Raw genomic sequence first — 18037 nt, 5'->3', positions numbered from 1 at the left:
AGTTAATTTTCAACACTTAAGAATAACTGTGTATTAATTACAGAATTAAACCAGTCATATTAAGTAGAACAGACAAAAAAACTACTAAGAGGGATAATGTATTAAGTTGTTCATTAACAGTCAGGGCTATGCTGATCAAGTCACCGTTTCTCATAGTGTCGATTTCACTTCAACAGGTTTCCTTTTTGGTGTTCAGTCAGTCGTCACCAATCAGGGAGAACATATGGTATTTGTCCCTTTGGGACTGGCTTGTTTCACTCAGCATGATGTGTTCCAGATTCCTCCATTTTGTTGCAAATGACTGGATTTCGTTGTTTCTTACTGCGGTATAGTATTCTAAAGAGTACATATCCCATAATTTCTTTATCCAGTCTACCGTTGATGGGCATTTAGGTTGGTTCCAGGTCTTGGCTATTGTGAATTGTGCTGCAATAAACATTAGGGTGCAGACTGCTTTTTTGTTTGCCAATTTAAATTCCTTTGGGTAAATCCCAAGGAGTGGGATGGCTGGGTCGAACGGTAGGGCTATATTCAGGTTTCTGAGGAATCTCCAGACTGACTTCCATAGTGGCTTGACCAGTTTGCATTCCCACCAACAGTGGGTTAGTGTCCCTTTTTCCCCACATCCTCGCAGCATCTGTTGTTGGTAGATTTGTGTATGTGAGCCATTCTAACTGGCTACGTCCGCTCTTTTTTCATTTCTGTTGGCATGGTATATCTTTTTCCAGCCTTTCACTTTCAGTCTGTATGGATCTTTGTTGGAAAGATGTGTTTCTTGTAAGCAGCAAATAGATGGGTTTTGTTCCTTAACCCAATCAGCCAATCGTATATAGTAGCCGTCCAACAAGCATAAGGTGGTTTCTCCTTGTGGTTTTGATTTGCATTTCACTTATGCTTAATGGTACTGAGTGTCTTTTCATGTGTTTGCTAGCCATTCATGTGTCTTTGCAGAAATGTCTATTCAAACCCTTTGCCTGTTTTTTAATCGATCAATTTGTTTTTGTTGGATTGTTGAATTTGTTGAACTCTATATTCTGTTCACTGACCTCTTACCAGAAATATGATTCGCAAATATTTTTTTATCCCACTCAGTAGGTTGCAGGTGTTTATGTTTCAAAATTTTTGTCTTGCTTTGGCAATGCTTTTGAACTTCAGAATGATCCTCATTCAAAAGGGCTTCTCTCCAAAAATTATTTCAAGACTAAAACACTCTTAAGTTTTTTACATCAGATTTTTATCAAGGCATAAAAAACAAAAAGTAAATCTTAGATGAAATAAAACTTAGAATAGCATAAAATAATTATTTGGCCTATTCCAATCCAGGATTAGAAGTAGCCTATCCAGAGAATATGACCTTTAAGTGTATTAATTTTTTCATCAAATGTTAATGAATAAAAATCTATGAAGTATTTAAGAATGAGAACTTATTTGAAAATGTTCTGGATATAGAAAAAAATCACAAGAGGAGTTGGAATAATAGACTCTCCTATCCCCAAGTTAGGACATCTGTCCCCTGTACATTACCACGGCAAGGGGCTAGAGTTGAGAAAACATAGTATAAGAACTTTCAGATCCCGGAATTGATATTTTGTTTGCACATCCTGCCAGTTTCCAAAATGTATTGGAAGGGCACTGTGATGAGTCACACACATGTTAGCGTTCCTGACATCTAGTTAAAGCATGTAGTTAGAGGAGGTAGCTATGTACATACATTGAAGATAATTTTACTCCAAGTTTCCTGGTAGCCTTAACAAAAGAGAAACAATAGATGATGTAGTTCAAGTGGTATGATACAAGGAAGCACACCGGGTTATCATCAGAGACCAAATTTTCCTGGCACTGAACTGCAAGAGAAATGTATCACCTAGACCTTTATAAACATGACAATGACCTACATAATGGACAGCATTGTACGAAAGCTGTGTAAACATTCTTCACTTGAATCTTGGCTCCTCCTATCGCCCTGTGATAAAAAGCCAAGAATATGATATTAATTACAATTCTGTGAAGGCATTTCTCTGAAAAATCAGTGTGGTTTAACTTTTGATCTCATTGACAAGAATCATTTGTGGCTCAGACTGACCTTGGCTTAGTCCCTGGCTATTAAGGCTGTCAAAGCTGGAATCCTAACAGCACTGCAGAAGTTTAGGTCCTCGAAATGCCCAATGCCAAACTTCAATAAGTATAGTAAGCCCATGGTTTACATTTTTTTAAATTTTAATTTTTAATAGAAACATTACAAATGTATATATCTATGGGATTCATTTATATTATGTATCTAACTTGATACTGCTTTGATTATTTAAAGATTGATTTATTTGAAAGGCAGAGCGACGGGGTAGGGGTCAGGGAGACAGAGAAAGACCCCTTCCACTTACTGGTTCAATCCCCAAATGACCTCAGTACCCAAGGCTGGACCAGGCTGAAGCCAGGAGCCTGGGACTCCGTCTGGGTCTCCCACGCGGATATGAGGGACCCAAGTACCTGGGCCATTAGTAGGGAGTAGGATCAGAAGCTGAGCAGCCAGGACTCAAACTGGCACTCTGATAGGGGATGCTGCTGTCAAACAGCAGCTTAACCCACCTCGCCACAATGCCAGTTCAGTCCCTTGATATAAGGACACACACTCCCACTTTGACAAACAGAGCCACTATCTGCTCATAACATAATTAGTTTTAAACTAGGACCTGAGAACTTTGTCTTGAAGTTACTCTTCCAGATCCTGTTGTAAAACAATTGATGGAGAAAAGTAGCATTCAAGAACTTACAGATGGTGAGAACGGGTACTTATACAGTAGACAGCTCCAGTCAGATTTTCGGAATATGCAGCTTCAGCAAAATCATTATCCTGGCCAGGTGAAAACCACGATTGGCTCTGTCTTTTAATGGAGGTATGGAAGATTCTAAGTTATAAGCCGAGACAGACATCAAAGAGCCCTGAGTTCACCCAGTGTCAAGTGCACGTGCTGAGCCCCACTGGGTCAGTCTCGTCAGAGAACCAAATCCAGACAGAATGACCAGTCTCTCCTAGAGGCGGGGAACTTGGAATCAGGCCTCTGAGTTTTAGCTGAGATCTGGGGAGCCAGTGGGTTCTTGGCCCTATTGAGAACACTCTTCACTCAGCACACTGATTTCTTCTTAAAAAGGGCTGTAGCCGTCTGCACAAGATAATTGGTTTTCTCAAATTTAGGTCTCTCATAAATGAATAATGTCACAGTCCAGAAGGAAGGCTAACAGGTCATTTTTTTTTTCTATTTTATTACCCCTGGTGCCATAACCCAGGAAAGAATTTCTGGTTATTGTCAGGCATTTTCAAGGGAGCTGGGAAGGAAGGAGACTAGCTGGCAGGCGGAAGGAAGCAGAGATGTCAGTTTTGCCTTTTGCAGTGACCCTGGGGTACAGTGACCAGGGCAGAAATGGTGAGATGTTTAGATTGGGGACACATACAAGGACCAAAAAAAGGAAATGTGCGGAGAAATGGAGTTAAAGGATATGCTTATTACTTCAATGAAAAATGTTCGAAATCTGTGCACAGGTGCTTCATGGTGTTCATTTTCCATGAACTTTTTGAGGACCCCCCCACATAGATTTCAATTTTTTTATTTATTTGACAGAGTTAGTGAGAGAGAGAGAAAGGTCTTCCTTCCATTGGTTCACCCCCTAAATGGTCACCATGGCTGGCGCGCAGAACGGAACTGAAGCCAGGAGCCAGGTGCTTCCTCCTGGTCTCCCATGGGGTGCAGGGCCCAAGCACTTGGGCCATCCTCCACTGCACTCCCGGGCCACAGCAGAGAGCTGGCCTGGAAGAGGAGCAACCGGGACTAGAACCCAGCACCCATATGGGATGCCGGCGTCACAGGCGGAGGATCAACCCAGTGAGCCATGGCACCAGCCCCTCAATTTTTCTGCTCTAAAATGCATTAATCATTTAATTCCATTTCTGTGCAAACTTTCCAAAGTCTCCTTGAGCTCAAAAGGTAGCACCAGCTGCACGTGCTGACTGCAGAAGTGTGTGAGGGAAGCAGGTGTCCCGGAAGACTTGAGCCTAAATCCACTGCAGCACTGTGTTGCCGTCACCAAGACTGGGGTCGTCATGTGACAGTTACTCTTGTTTTTAAATGTTTCCATTGATAATTTTCTTTTTTTTTTTTTTAAAGATTTATTTATTTATTTCAAAGTCAGAGTTATACAGAGAGAGGAGAGGTAGAGAGAGAGAGAGAGATCTTCCATCTGATGGTTCACTCCCCAATTGGCCACAGTGGCCAGAGCTGCACCGATCTGAAGCCAGGAGCCAAGAGCTTCTTCCTGGTCTCCCACTCCCATTGCCATCCTCTACTGCTTTCCCAGGCCATAGCAGAGAGCTGGATTGGAAGAGGAGCAGCGGGGACTCGAACCAGCCCCCATATGGGATGCCGGCGCTTCAGGCCAGGGTGCTAACCCACTGCACCACAGCGCCAGCCCCCATTAATAATTTTCTTTAACTACTTGGACATCAAAGAAAATCACAGGAATAGCCCCTGAGCCAATTAGATTATAACCTCTGCCATCAAATTGTAAGGCAAATCCATCATGTATAACATTTTAAAAGATGTCAAAATCAATTTGTTTTTCTGAAGTTTTTTTGCTGGGAAGACAATGTTTAAGAAATAGCAAATGGGCTGGTGCTGTGGCACAGTAGGTTAATCCTCCGCCTGTGGCACCGGCATTTCATATGGGTACCAGTTCTAGTCCCGGCTGCTCCTCTTCCAATCCAGCTCTCTGCTATGGCCTGGGAAAGTAGTTAGATAGCCAACTGCTTGGGCCCCTGCACCCATGGGACACCCAGAAGCTTTAGACTCCTGACTTCGGATCAGTGCAGCTCTGGCCGTTGTGGCCATTTGGGGAGTGAACCAGCAGAAGGAAGACCTCTCTCTCTGTCTCCTCTCCCACTTACTCTGTAACTATATGTCTCAAATAAATAAATAAAATTAAAAAAAAAGAAATAGCAAACTTTGCAAATAGTGGGTACCATTTTACTGTGAGCAGAATCATGCTACATTCAAGATAAGAATCTTTATCAGCTATTTCAGTTAACAGATATAGAAGTAGGAACAGCCATTGAAGGGGCCCATGAGACCCAGAGCAAGAGGGGCATTTGCTGGCACATCTCTAATATGTGGCTAAATGTGCTTTTTTTGTTGTTAAAGATTTATTTACTTATTTGAAAGGCAGAGTTACAGAGAGTCAGAGGCAAGAGAGGTCTTCCATCTGCTGGTTCACTCCGCAAATGGGCACAATGGCCAGAGCTGGGCCAATCAAAGCCAGGAGCCAAGAGCTTCCCCCAGGTCTCCCACATGGGTGCAGGGGCCCAAGGACTTGGGGCATCTTCCACTGCTTTCCCAGGCCATAGCAGAGAGCTGGATCAGAAGTGGAACAGCCAGGACTCAAACCAGCACCCTTATGGAACACCGGCACTGCAGGCAGCAGCTTTACCCACAGTACCACAGCGCCAGCCCCTGAATGTGCTTTTTATGAAAGCATTACTGCGTTGCGTTTAAGAAAATTGGAGAAATTAGATTATTTTCTTCTGAATAAGGTGACTTGAGAGCTCATAAAACACTATTTCAGTTCTTTTTTGGGGGGAGAAAACCCTCAGATATTCATTAAATTGCTGATTAGAAAAACGATTTGTAACTGAGTCCTTAGGTACAAAGGAGGCCTGGCATTCAGGCATGCCACCAGGGCTTTAAGGGCTGTTCACAGTTGACCTTGGCAGGGCTTTTGTCCAGGGAGGGGTCACTTGACTGCTGAGTGAGCCCAGCCAGCCGCCCTCTGTGTGTCGGCTCTGTGATGCTGTGTCCATGCTGTGCCCTGACACTCCACAGGTGAAAGCTTCGATTCACGTATAAAACGGTAGCCCTAAATGAAGTCGGGAGCTGACGCCCGCTGAAAACGGCTGCTTCTCAGTGACTCTTCACCGCATTTGACAGGAGAAAGCGCATGTGGCGGCAGTATTTGGTGGTTCTTGAGGGTCTGAAGACCGGGAGATGTCCTAGAGCCCTTCTGAATAGTGGAAATGCCTCTTGGGCACCAGGCTCCTTTGCTGTGTGCCCATGTTTCATGCAACTTGCTGCAGCAGCCAGGCCCCCAGGCCGAGTGGTTTCAGCTGGTCTCCTCAGATGGGCTAGCCTGACTCCTTGACCCCCAAGCTGGGGACAGTGACATGTCTTCCCAGTTGATGGATCAAAAGGGGGTTGTGTCTTTCTTGGAAACCGAGCCTGAGCCTGGGATTTTTTTCTTTTTCTTCAATGAGATCTGTCTGCAAAGTGTTTGTGTGCGCACGTGTGTGTGCAGGTCTTGATTTCTTTGAAAGTCAGAGACAGATCTTCCATCCATTGATTCAATCTCCAAATGCTCACACAGCCTTGGCTGGACCAGGCCAAACCCAGGAGCCTGCAACTGAATCCGGGTCTCCCACTTGGTGGCAGGGAACAAAGTACTTGAGCTTTGTCCTGCTGCCTCCCAGGCTGCACACTGGCAGGAATCTGGAACAGAAATGGAGCCAGAACTCAAACCCAGACACTCTCCAGTATGGGATGCAGGCATCTCAATCATGTTTTAACCGCTGTTCAAATGCCTGCCCATTGAGCCTGGGATTTGAACACATGAATTCAGTGACATGAGCCAGAGGCAGGCCTGGAATATTCCTGGGCAAAATCTAGATATGCCAGTGGCCTTGGCCACCCAGACTGGTGAGCAGCAATGGCAAATTCAGTGGGTTCCTGTTTTCCACGGTCAGGTCCAGGGCTACCAGCAGCTCTGCCACAAACCCCTCTTCTCAGGCTTGGATGTACTTGTAACTCATCTGGCCAGTGAGCAGCAGCACTAACATGTAGAGTCGGGCTCAGCAGCAAGGTCTTCCCTCCTGTTTGGTCTTCCAGGTAAAAGCAAGAAGAGGAGTAGAGGACTAAGTGGAAAGGTTGCAGGAGAAGCTTCCCTGATGCCGTGCTCCCATAATGCACTTGTACAAGGCTAAACTAAATCTGTCTCCTCTCCAGTTTAGCCATATTGTAAGAGGTGGTAGAGAGAACACTACCGTCTTATTTGCACATACAGTGTTGTATTTTAAGTGTATTAGAATAAGCAGCTTGAACTTGAGATTTGTAAGTGTATCATCGAAGGGCTAGCAGGTTATAAGGCAGCATGGCTGTGCTCTTATGAAGATTAATTATGATACCTAGACATAATTAGGCTCTAGCTAAGAATAGCAGACACAATGGAAAACCATTCTGGGAGAAAAGAATTGGGATTCTGAGAAACTGAAAGAATATTCACAGAGGGCATCCATTAATTCCCAGGCACTACCTGACTAAAGCTTCACCCGCCAGCAACAATGGCACCCGTGCAGGGTGAGACCACAGCCGGTGTCGGGGAGTGTGTTCCTGCCCTCTTGATTTTGTTTCTCTCTCACAGTCCTTGGGCCATGTAGACAGGTAGTCTACAATATACTCTGTGATCTAGTGATAACAGTTTTCATGACTGGAAGTTGATCCACTCATGTTGAACTAATAGACTTTATTTTTTAAGAGTGGTTTTAAGTTACCAAAAAATTGAGCAGAGTACAGAGAGTTCTCATATACCTTCTCTCTCCTCCTCATGTCCACACACAGTGACCCTTATGATGGGTGCATTTGGCACAAATTGATGGGCCAATATTGATCCATTAGGATTTTTTTAGAAGAATTTATTTACTTATCTGAAAGGCAATAGTGACAGGAAAAGGGAAAGAGACACAGAAAGAGAAAGACCCTCCAACTATTGGTTCACTCCCCAAATGGTCACTATGGCTGGGGCTGGTCCAGACCAAAGCCAGGAGCCAAGAACTTCATCCAGATTTCCTATGTGGGTGTCATGGATAAAAGAACTAAAGACATCATCCACTACTTTCCGAGGTGCATTAGCAGTGAGCCAAATCAGAAACAGAGCAGCTGGGAACACAGCTGGAACACTGTGACATGGGACACCAGCACCACAGGTGGTAGGTCAGCCCACTGCACCATAATGCTGGCCCCAGGACCCATCAGTATTAAAACACAAAATTTCCATCAGGGTTCACTCTTTGCTTTGTACATTTGACAAATGCCTAGTGTCATGCTCCCTCTACTACAGCATCACACAGAGTAATTTCACTCCTTTATTCATGCCCTTTGCTCTACTTGTTCCCCCCTTTCACCTTGAGCCCTTTGCAACTGCTGATCTTTTTACTGTCTCTTCTATTCATTTTTTTAAAAAAAAGATTTACTTAAGGGGCTGGCGTTGTGGCATAATGGGTTAAAGCACCACCTGCAATGCCATCATCCCATATGGATGCCAGTTGAGTCCCAGCTGCTCCACTTACAATCCAGCTCCCTGCTAATGTGCCTGGGAGAGCAGCAGAAGGTAGCCCAAGTGTTTTGGATTCTGCCACCCCAGTGGGAGACCCAGAAGAAGCTCCTGGCTTGGGCCTGGCCATTGCGGCCATTTGGAGAATGAGCCAGTGGATGGCAGATAGATAGATATCTCCCCCACCCCACCCCAGGCTGTGTAACTCTGCCTTTCAAATAAATAAAATAAAAATAAAAAGATTTATTTGAAAGGCAGGGTTACAGAGAGAGAGGAAGCAAGAAAGAGAAAGATCTTTCATCAGCTGGTTCACTCCCCAGCTGGCTACAACCTCCAGGGCTGGGCCAGGCAGAAGCCAGGAGCTTCATCCAGGTCTCTCACATGGATAGCAGTGGTCCCAGTGCTTGGACTATCTTTCACCAGGCATAATAGCAGAGGAAGTAGAATAGCTGAGACCCAAACCAGTGCCCATGTAGGATGCCAGTGTTGCAGGCAGCGTTTTACCCCCTATGCACATCAGCCCTTTTCCTACTCGTTTTTAAGTAATAAGTATCCAGCTATTCTTAAGGAAGCATCATTTATCACTTCATTCATGTGTGTTCATATTGTGCATCAGATTGCTTTCTACATTTTGGAATTAGAGCAGAGGGTCAAAAGTCAAAAACTCAATCTTCTAAAAGCTTCCATTCTGGTACATCAAGCCTCAAGGCTTAGCAAGGGCCTCAGTAGGAGTGCATTGGGGCCTGTGAGAACACAGAATGAGAGGAGGTAGTTGGAGAAAGGCATTTGGGGCCAGCACCGCGGCTCACTAGGCTAATCCTCCGCCTGGCGGCGCCAGCACACCAGGTTCTAGTCCCGGTCGGGGCACCGGATTCTGTCCCGGTTGCCCCTCTTCCAGACCAGCTCTCTGCTATGGCCAGGGTGTGCAGTGGAGGATGGCCCAAGTGCTTGGGCCCTGCACCCCACAGGAGACCAGGAGAAGCACCTGGCTCCTGCCTTTGGAGCAGCGCAGTGCGCCAGCCGCGGTGGCCATTGGAGGGTGAACCAACGGCAAAGGAAGACCTTTCTCTCTGTCTCTCTCTCACTGTTCACTCTGCCTGTCAAGAAAAAAAAGAAAGGTATTTGTAAATGGAGCCTCCTACCAGTGACCCCAGGGTCTGGGGTCAGACTGGAGTTTGGTCTTGAGAGCTCCATCTATTGGCCACCTCCAGCTACCACCTAGGTCTTCTCCCTGAAGACCAGCTACAGCACAGAGCCATTTCCCAGTGTTTCCTCTCTGAGAAATATATCTCTTGGAGACTTTGATGAAGCTCTTATTAGCTGTCCATTGCCCTACCTCATACTAATGATATGTAATAGAAAGTTTACAAAGTTACATGTTGTGGCACAGCTGGTTAAGCCACCACTTGGGTTGCCAGCATCCTGTATCGAAGTGCCAATTCCAGCGTGGCTGCTCTGCTTCTGATCCAGCTTCCTGCTAATGTACATGGGAGAGACCCAAGTGCTTGGGCCCCTGCCACCTTTGTGGAAGACCAGAATGAAGGTCCTGGGTCCTGGCTATGACCTGGCTCAGACCTGGCTGTTGTAGCTACTCGGGGAGCAAACCAGGAGATGTAAAATCTCTCTGCCCTCTCCCCTCTGCCTCTCTGTTTCTCTGCCTTTTAGATAGATAGCACTGTCTTTTAGATAGAAATATAGTTAGATAAAAGGTAGGTAGGTAGGTAGGTAGATAAAAGCTTTAAAAAGAAATGAGTGTTGGGGCCGGCACTGTGGTGTAGCAGGTAAAGCTGCCGCCTGTGGTGCCTGCATCCCATATGGATGCCAGTATAAGACCCACAGCTCCACTTCCGAGCCAGCTCTCTTCTATGTCCTAGGAAAGCATTGCAAGATTGCCCAAGTTGTTGGGCCCCCGTGCTCACGAGGGAGACCCAGAAGAGGCTCCTGGCTTCGGATCAGCACAGCTCCAGCCATTGCGGCCAATTGGGGAGTGAACCAGCAGATGGAAGAACTCTCTCTCTCTCTCTCTCTCCCTCTCTCCCTCTCTCCCTCTCCTCTCTCTGTATAACTGTGACTTTCAAGTAAAATAAATAAATCTTTTAAAAAAGAAAGAAATGGGTGATGATCATCATCTAGAAACTAACTGGTGGTCCCTTGGGCATTGGACCACCCAGAGTTCTAATTTCCCAGTGTCTTCGGGGAGACACCCATTCACATCTTACCATTGGAAGCCCCATTCATTCCTTGCTGCCTTCTCCATGGCCCAAGTCCTGTATAAATGTGATAGGTGTCAGTAAGCAGGGATGGGCCATCAGGTTGATGGAATACCGATACCAGTTCCATCCTCACCAGCTCTGCCTTGCTTGTCTCTGTTTCATTCAAGAAACATACTTAGAAGTCAGTGGATGGAATCCTGTCTCACAGCCATTTTTAGAGCAGACCCCTGGTCTGTGCCTGGGCTGCTGAGAGCACTGCATGCCCAGTGACGTCACACTAGTAGCCCAGAATTGGGCACGGCAGGAATATTTACTCCATGAGAATCAGTAAACACTACTACTAACAGTTCTGCTCTAATTTTTTCATCAAAGTGCCACTTTACCCACCCTTCCACCAGGCAGGTCTCTCCAAAATCACATTCTGATGTTGATTTTCCCATGAGAGTGAAGTCCACAAATGCTGCATTAATTCACCTACTAGAATCCGACTCTGATAGTTTGAGTGGGGCAGTGCCAACCAAAGTGAACAGGGGTTTGACCTTGTCGGTGTTGAAAATCAGACTCTGTGAATTAACGGTAAAACTAGTGTTCAAACAGTACTTAAACTTTGTGTGTCTGTGAGGGTACAAACTGTTGAAATCTTTACTTAGTATATACTAAGTTGATCTTCTGTATATAAAGATAATTAAAAACGAATCTTAATGAAAAAACAAATCAGACTTGGCATCAAGCTGCAGACTTTGCTTATACTTCTCATTTCCCCTGGAAGAAGGACCCAGGCCACGCACAGGTAGTTTCATTTCTGTGACCGTCATTAAAATCCCACAGCAACATGACCCTAAGACTCGCTGTTGCAGGTGGCGGGCCGTGATCATGATTAACGTTGCTTTTCACGGATCGAGCTTTGCTTGTCCATGTGTAATTAATAAGGTGCCGCCTTTGCTGACTGGCCCTTTTGTGCCCCGTGTAGGACTGCGCACGCAAGAGCGAAAGCTGACGCCGCCGACCAGGCTGCGCTGGCCGCCCGCCAGGAATGCGACATCGCGAGAGCTGTGGCCAGGGAGCTGTCGCCTGACTTCTACCAGCCAGGTAAAGCAGTTCTCCTTTGACGGGGGCACTGGGAGCCATGGCTCTGGTTTTATTTCCTTTTCACTTGAAGCTCTGTGCTTTAGGAATGTCAGCAGTGCTACAAAACAAGCAGGGGCATACAGGGCTGAATGTCATCTGGTGTCTTAAGTCTCAGCTTCGGAGACCTGAGTCATGCCCGGTATATCCCCCTCCGGCATCCCTACCCTCAGCCACATGGGACCAGGAAGCTAATGGCCGTGCACAGGATGGGAATCGAAAAGAAGTGTCTGATTAGAAAAGCTGTGTTGGTGATAATCAGGCAGATTGCTATAACAAGATCAGAGACACCAGTAGCAATAACAGTGGCGCTAAGAGACGAGCCAGTAAGCATTGTCACTTTTTATCTTAATGAACCTGAGCTAATGCTCAAAGGAGTATGGTTAGGCAGTAAAACTGTCTTTAGAACACAGATATCTGCACAGATTGGGAGGAAAAGGCACATCATGATGGAAGAAATGAAAGTGAAAACTCCAGAAGAAATTATTTTGATCATCTTGCCCCTCGGCTATTATAAAATAGTAATCGATGGTTTGTAGTAGTTTCAGTTTTTAACTCACTTCTAGTAGTTTCCCAGTAGAGTGTTTCCCTTTTTATAATACACTGGTGACTGTTAAAAATTACAAATTAGTAAGAATCACCTTTCTATATACATTTCTCCATTTTTGATAAGCTTTCTAATGAGTGTTAGAGGCATCAGCAAGTTTCTGGGTGAAGAGATCAAAATAATTCCTTTACATTTCTGAATAGCACAATTTACCTTTTCTTGGGAAAAGACTTTTCCACATGGGTTTTTCTTTAAAAAAAAAAAAAAGATTCATTTATTTGAAAGTCAGAGTTACACAGAGGGAGAAGGAGAGGCAGAGAGAGAGGTCTTCCATTCGCTGGTTCACTCCCCAGTTGGCCGCAACAACCAGAGCTGCACTAATCCGAAGCCAGGAGCTTTTTCTGGGTCTCCCACGCAGTGCAGGGGCCCAGGGACTTGGGCCACCTTCCACTGCTTTCCCAGGCCATAGCAGAGAGCTGGATTGGAAGCCGGGACTTGAACAGGCGCCCATATGAGATGCTGGCACTGTAGGTGGCAGCTTTACCTGCTACGCCACAGCACCAGCCCTGACATTGGTCTTTCTTAAGTCCAGCTGTGTCACTGCCACCCGGCCCCTGGCCCAGCACCCTGCACAGTGTAGGTTTGTACATGTTTGCTTCCAGTGAGGGGGTGCTGGGTGGGCCCCACAGGGCATCACTGTGGTTTTCAGGGTGAATCAAGGTGAGCAGAACAGTGAGATCCACAGAACAGCTAGGAACCTGCCTGCAATAAGGGATGGGGAAATGACCTGCAGATTTTTGGCTTGGGGATTGATTTGTTTTTTTTCCCTTCAAAGAAAGAAGACAGTTGAGGGACAGGTTAAGAAGGTGCAGATTGGCCGGCGCCGTGGCTCACTTGGCTAATCCTCCATCTGCGGCGCCGGCACCCCGGGTTCTAGACCCAGTTGGGGCGCCGGATTCTGTCCTGGTTGCTTCTCTTCCAGTCCAGCTCTCTAATGTGGCCCAGGAAGGCAGTGGAGGATGGCCCAAGTGCTTGGGTCCCTGCACCTGACTGGGAGACCGGGAGGAGGCACCTGGCTCCTGGCTTCAGATCAGTGCAGCGACAGCCGAAGCGGCCATTAGGGGAGTGAACCAACGGAAGGAAGACCTTTCTCTCTGTCTCTCTCTCACTGTCTAAAACTCTACCTGTCAAATTAAAAAAAAAAAAAAAGGTGCAGATTGTTTGAGGGAAAGGCTGCAGAGGGGCCTGGTCCAGTTGCTGAGTGACAGATAACACCCTTCCAGAGTAACTTCTCTGGAGTTCAAGTCCAAGGGAGCCAACCAATGCTAATGTGTGTTTTCTTTCACATGCATTTTTTTTAATCCTTTTGCATAGGATTTAAATCAGTTACTTCATATATAGATTTTGTTAGGAAAGGGAGTCTGCATTGTTTTTTGTAGTGACCTGTTAAGAAAAAAATTATTTTCTGGTGTGAAATGAACTCACACTTCCCTGGTGCCTAAAGTTCACAGACGAATTAGCTGTTCAAGGGGGTGAGAGCTGTAGAAGGAGTTCAGCGGTGGCACAGGGATGGTCCCGTGCTCCCCAGTGCTGCTGCCACTGGGGAGACCCTGGGCAGCCAGCGGGTGTGGGCCTGAGCTGCCCTGAAAGCCAACAGACTCCCTATTGTTGTCTGCAGATGTGACTGCCTGGCTCCCTTGTCCATGCTCTTGGGCAGCAGGATCTTTCTGGATTTCTCTTACGTGTCACCAAGAGGAAGGCCATCTCTGTTTCCCAGACCGAATGGTCTTTGAAAGGCTTTCAGGCTGTAAAAGCATTGGAGAGGAAAAATATTGTGGGAAAATGTAATTCCACCCTCCCTTAGCTAAAACCGCTTCATACGAGCAGTTGTCTGTCAGTAATGAATGCAGCCCAGTAGCATGAGATGACAGCGAGTCGGTCGGAGACCAGAGCTAAGGGGGAGGCTGCAGGCCCCTTTGACCCACAGCCAACACTTCCGTCAGCAACTGTATAGAAGGCTTTTCTGTGCTGAGTATTATTGATCGTCTCAAGGGAGAGTAACTCATGCTTTCCATTGCATTTACAGGGTGATCAAATCAGATAGACATTTGCTAAAAGGGCTTTTCAAACACTTCCAAGTCAGGCTGCGCATTTAATTTACATGTCCCACTTATAAATGTCTCCGTTGTTTAGAATGCATGTGTCCCTGTCTAGAAGTGGTGAACTCTGGGGAGAAGATTGTCACAGCTTACACTTTCACCACTTTGGTGCTATGTTGCCTGGTTTTAGGAGCTGGCAGTGTTTTGGATATTTACCACTGAGTTCCACCTTGTACCTTTAGTTCAAAGCCGTATCATTCTATGGTTCATGTGGGATGGCCGTATCACTGAAAGTTTTGAGTTGTAATAGAGAATAAAATGCATACAAGTGAACATACACAGACTTACATTTAGAGGATCACACACATGCACAGGGTCCTCGCTTGCCATCAGTGGGAACAGCACAGCGAGTCACCCCCAGGGACTTAGAAGGACGATTGTTCTCTGGGTTAAACTTGAAAATGAGCTCAATAGGCTGCACAAAGAGAGATCAGGTGTTCCTAAGTGACAGCACTGCTCTCAGACCTGCAAGACTTCCTGATTGGCTGCACAGAAGCACCAAAAGACTGACTTGGTCTCCAAAAAGTTCATGGAAAATGCATATTTACAGAAACTACAGGTAGATGTAAACTAATTTTTACACCCCAATAAACTTTTGTATTTTCTGCAAACTCCTTGAAGTACCCTCAAAAGGGAGAGGAGAGAGTCACAGAGGCAAACACTGGCAGTGTGCATCCAGACCCTGCCCAGAGGAGAGACAGCCTGAGCCAAGACCTTGGGGGACTGCAGTCACCTTGGCAAAGGCATTCCTATTCTGAGGAAGGCTGCAGAGCACTGGAGGCACCAGGGTGTGGCCGATGGTCCTGACGAGGAAACCAATGCATGAAGTTAGCAGTTGGATGCCATTGGATACTCGATTCATCTCGGGCTCCTTGTCTTGGTTCCACATTCACCACTAACTCATTTTGGTTGTGCTCTTCTTGAAGGTCTGCAAATAGGGAGAACATATACCTGGTGGTGGTATCAATGAGACGCCACTGGCCTTTGTGACGTTTGCTTTGCTCATGGCCATCTGGTATCATACAGCCATCTTGTGCACTTTGCTAATGTGAGTCTGCCCCTGAGATAGTTCTAATTCAAAGAGTGGACACAATAAGATTCCCAGGCCAGCAAGGCTAAGATAGAGTTTTAGAGGGTGTTCTCCAAGAAAGTTGGAGGGGCTGAGACGCAGGGGAAGGGCAATCAGGAAACTATATGCATGGCTTTTTGTCTAACCATTCCAATTTCCTTTCCATCAAGATATGTGTTTATAATGTCAGGTGATTTCAAGTGATATTAAGTGGGGTATAATATTTGTCAGTGGGGCTGTGCCTGTGTTAGAGAAATTGAAAGACTACCCTGGAATGTGGTGAATTTGTTTTGAGCCCTCTTGGGAGTTAGCACACTTGTCCAGGCTACACGTGTTTAAGCATGTGCAAGGAACTCCAGAAACTTGTGGAAAATGGAGTTAAAGTTGAAGGGTGGGGATTGTGTCACAGCAGGTTGTCACTTGGGACACCTGCATCCTATATCAGAGTCCCTGAGTTCAAATCCCACCTCCACCTCCATTCCACCTTCCTGCTAATGCACACTTTGGTGTTCGAAGTGATGGCTCACATGGAAGATCCAGATGGGATTCTTGGCTCATGGCTTCAGCTTGGCCCAGCCCTGACTCTTGTGGGCATTTGAGGAATTAACCCATAGATGGAAGAGTGCATGTACTCTCTCAGGCTTGCTCTCTGTCTCTCTATCATTCTTTCAAATAAATCAAAATAAGCTTTTTTAAAAGGAAAAAAGATTTTGTTGCAAAGAAATGTTAGAAATCCATGCATGGTTTTTCATAGTGCACATTTTTCATGAATGTTTTTGCAAGTCCCTTTATGCATGGATTTCAAAAATTTTCTGCACCAAAATATATCTTTTAATCTCACTTTCCATGAACTTTTTGAAATGCCCTAAGTGTTGACAGGTGTACAGTACATTGATTAGCTAAGATAAAAGGAAATTCTTCAGTATAGGTTACTAGGAACCAATGTTAGCTAAGCTTGCATTTCTGATACGAGAAGTGTGTAGAAATCAAAGCACTCACATCCTCATTACATAATTGTCTACACCTGTCATTAATAGGCACTATTTTTGGTTAAGGAAAGGGAAGCAGCCAGGAATAGATGACTTCTAAGCTCACCTCCCAAACCCCAAATTCTGAATACAATTTTTTCATAAAAAATGGAAACTAAATAGTCTGCTGGCTGACATGAAATTAGTAATTCATGAGTTTGCTAGCTATTCTTACCACTTGCTCATTTTAGTATATCCATTTACACAAATGTGAATTGAGCGCCAACCAAGTGTAAGGCACTGCACATCCCAGCGGAAGCTTCGGTCTCAGAATCCTGGTACTGTTGACAGAGAAGGCTGTAAAATCCTAAGGGGAAGTAGCATTCATTCCATATAGAACACAAAGGTGATCATGCCAATAGTCATGTCATCTTTTTAATATTTTTTTAATGTATGGGGCAGAAAGAGATTGCCCTTCTGTTGGTTTACTCCCCAGATGCCCACAACAGCTGGGCCAGAATTGGGCACCAAGAACAAAATCCAGGTCTCCCACTGAGTGACAGGAACCCGCTTACTTGAGCCATCACTGCTGCTTCGCAAGGTCTGTATTAACAGGAAGCCAGAGTCAGGAGCCAGAGCCAGGAATCAAACCCAGGCATCCTAGCCAGCATGTTAACTGTTTGGTCAAACACCTGCCCCTGTCATCTCTTTAGAATCTTTGGTCCTTTCACTGATTGGTACTCCGGAGACAATGTCTACTTTCTGTTGAATGACTCCTGCTGTCACTACAAAACATTTGGTGTCAGCAGTGCCTTAGTAGACTTTGTTTTTTGTTTTTGTTTTTGTTTTGGCGGCGGGGGTGCCAGCATGTTCATGGTGCTCTTCTGCCCATTGCCAGCCCACTGAGGCTCACTCTGAAGAACTGGATACCCTGCTGCTGCCATCTGCCATTATCTGTTCAGAGCCTCTGTGCCAACTGTGAGACATCACCTTCCAGTGCTGGTGGCTGACATGCTGAATGTGGCTATTTCATGCTGTGTGGCATGTGACTGGGATCTGTCTTCATTCCAAAGTGAATCCCCAAAGGAAAAAAAAAAATCCCTTAGGAGTTGTAGATAGTGCCTATAAAAACAGAGGAAAGTCCCTACTACAACTAGTATGAACACTTGTCATAGCTCCCTCCTTGGCAGGGTTCTGGCCTGACTGTTTAATGAACTGCTGCATCTCATCAGCTTTATGTTGCTGGCATTGCAACGCTGCCACACGTTACTATACAGAACAAGTAGCAGGTACAACATGTGCCGACCAAGAGAAAACAGTCCAGGAAACACTTCTGTCTTCTGCATTATAGTAAAGGGCACTAACTCTTACTCTGGAAAATCTAGCTGTATATATGCTCATTGTGTGGTCAGCCAGCAGAGGACTGTGCCTTGTTGGAACCATTTCCAGCTGCGTGGAGTTGCATAAGGCTGGGATTAGGTCCATGTCTAGTCAGCATATGGACTTTGTGCATGCTTGCACATACCTGTAGCTGGGTTGTGTTAGAATCACCTTAAGCATTTATTGAGCATGAGGATTTCCAGGCTTTGGTGTGT

The 18037-nt window shown here is 45.7% G+C and overlaps 1 protein-coding gene across 4 annotated transcripts in view; it reads left to right on the top strand.

The window, feature by feature from the left end:
* JPH1 (junctophilin 1) overlaps positions 1-18037 on the top strand; it is a 94265-nt gene that overhangs the window by 60947 nt on the left and 15281 nt on the right. For all 4 annotated transcript variants that reach the window (XM_008255639.4, XM_008255638.4, XM_008255637.4 and 1 more), the window contains 1 exon segment: positions 11545-11663. In XM_008255639.4, coding sequence (XP_008253861.1) covers positions 11545-11663 — 119 coding nt within the window.

The sequence above is a fragment of the Oryctolagus cuniculus genome, chromosome 6 (assembly GCF_964237555.1).
Source record: "Oryctolagus cuniculus chromosome 6, mOryCun1.1, whole genome shotgun sequence".
In the NCBI taxonomy this organism is placed as follows: domain Eukaryota; kingdom Metazoa; phylum Chordata; class Mammalia; order Lagomorpha; family Leporidae; genus Oryctolagus; species Oryctolagus cuniculus.
The sequence above is the reverse complement of the archived record's forward strand: the minus strand, read 5'-3'. Positions and strand labels throughout refer to the sequence as shown.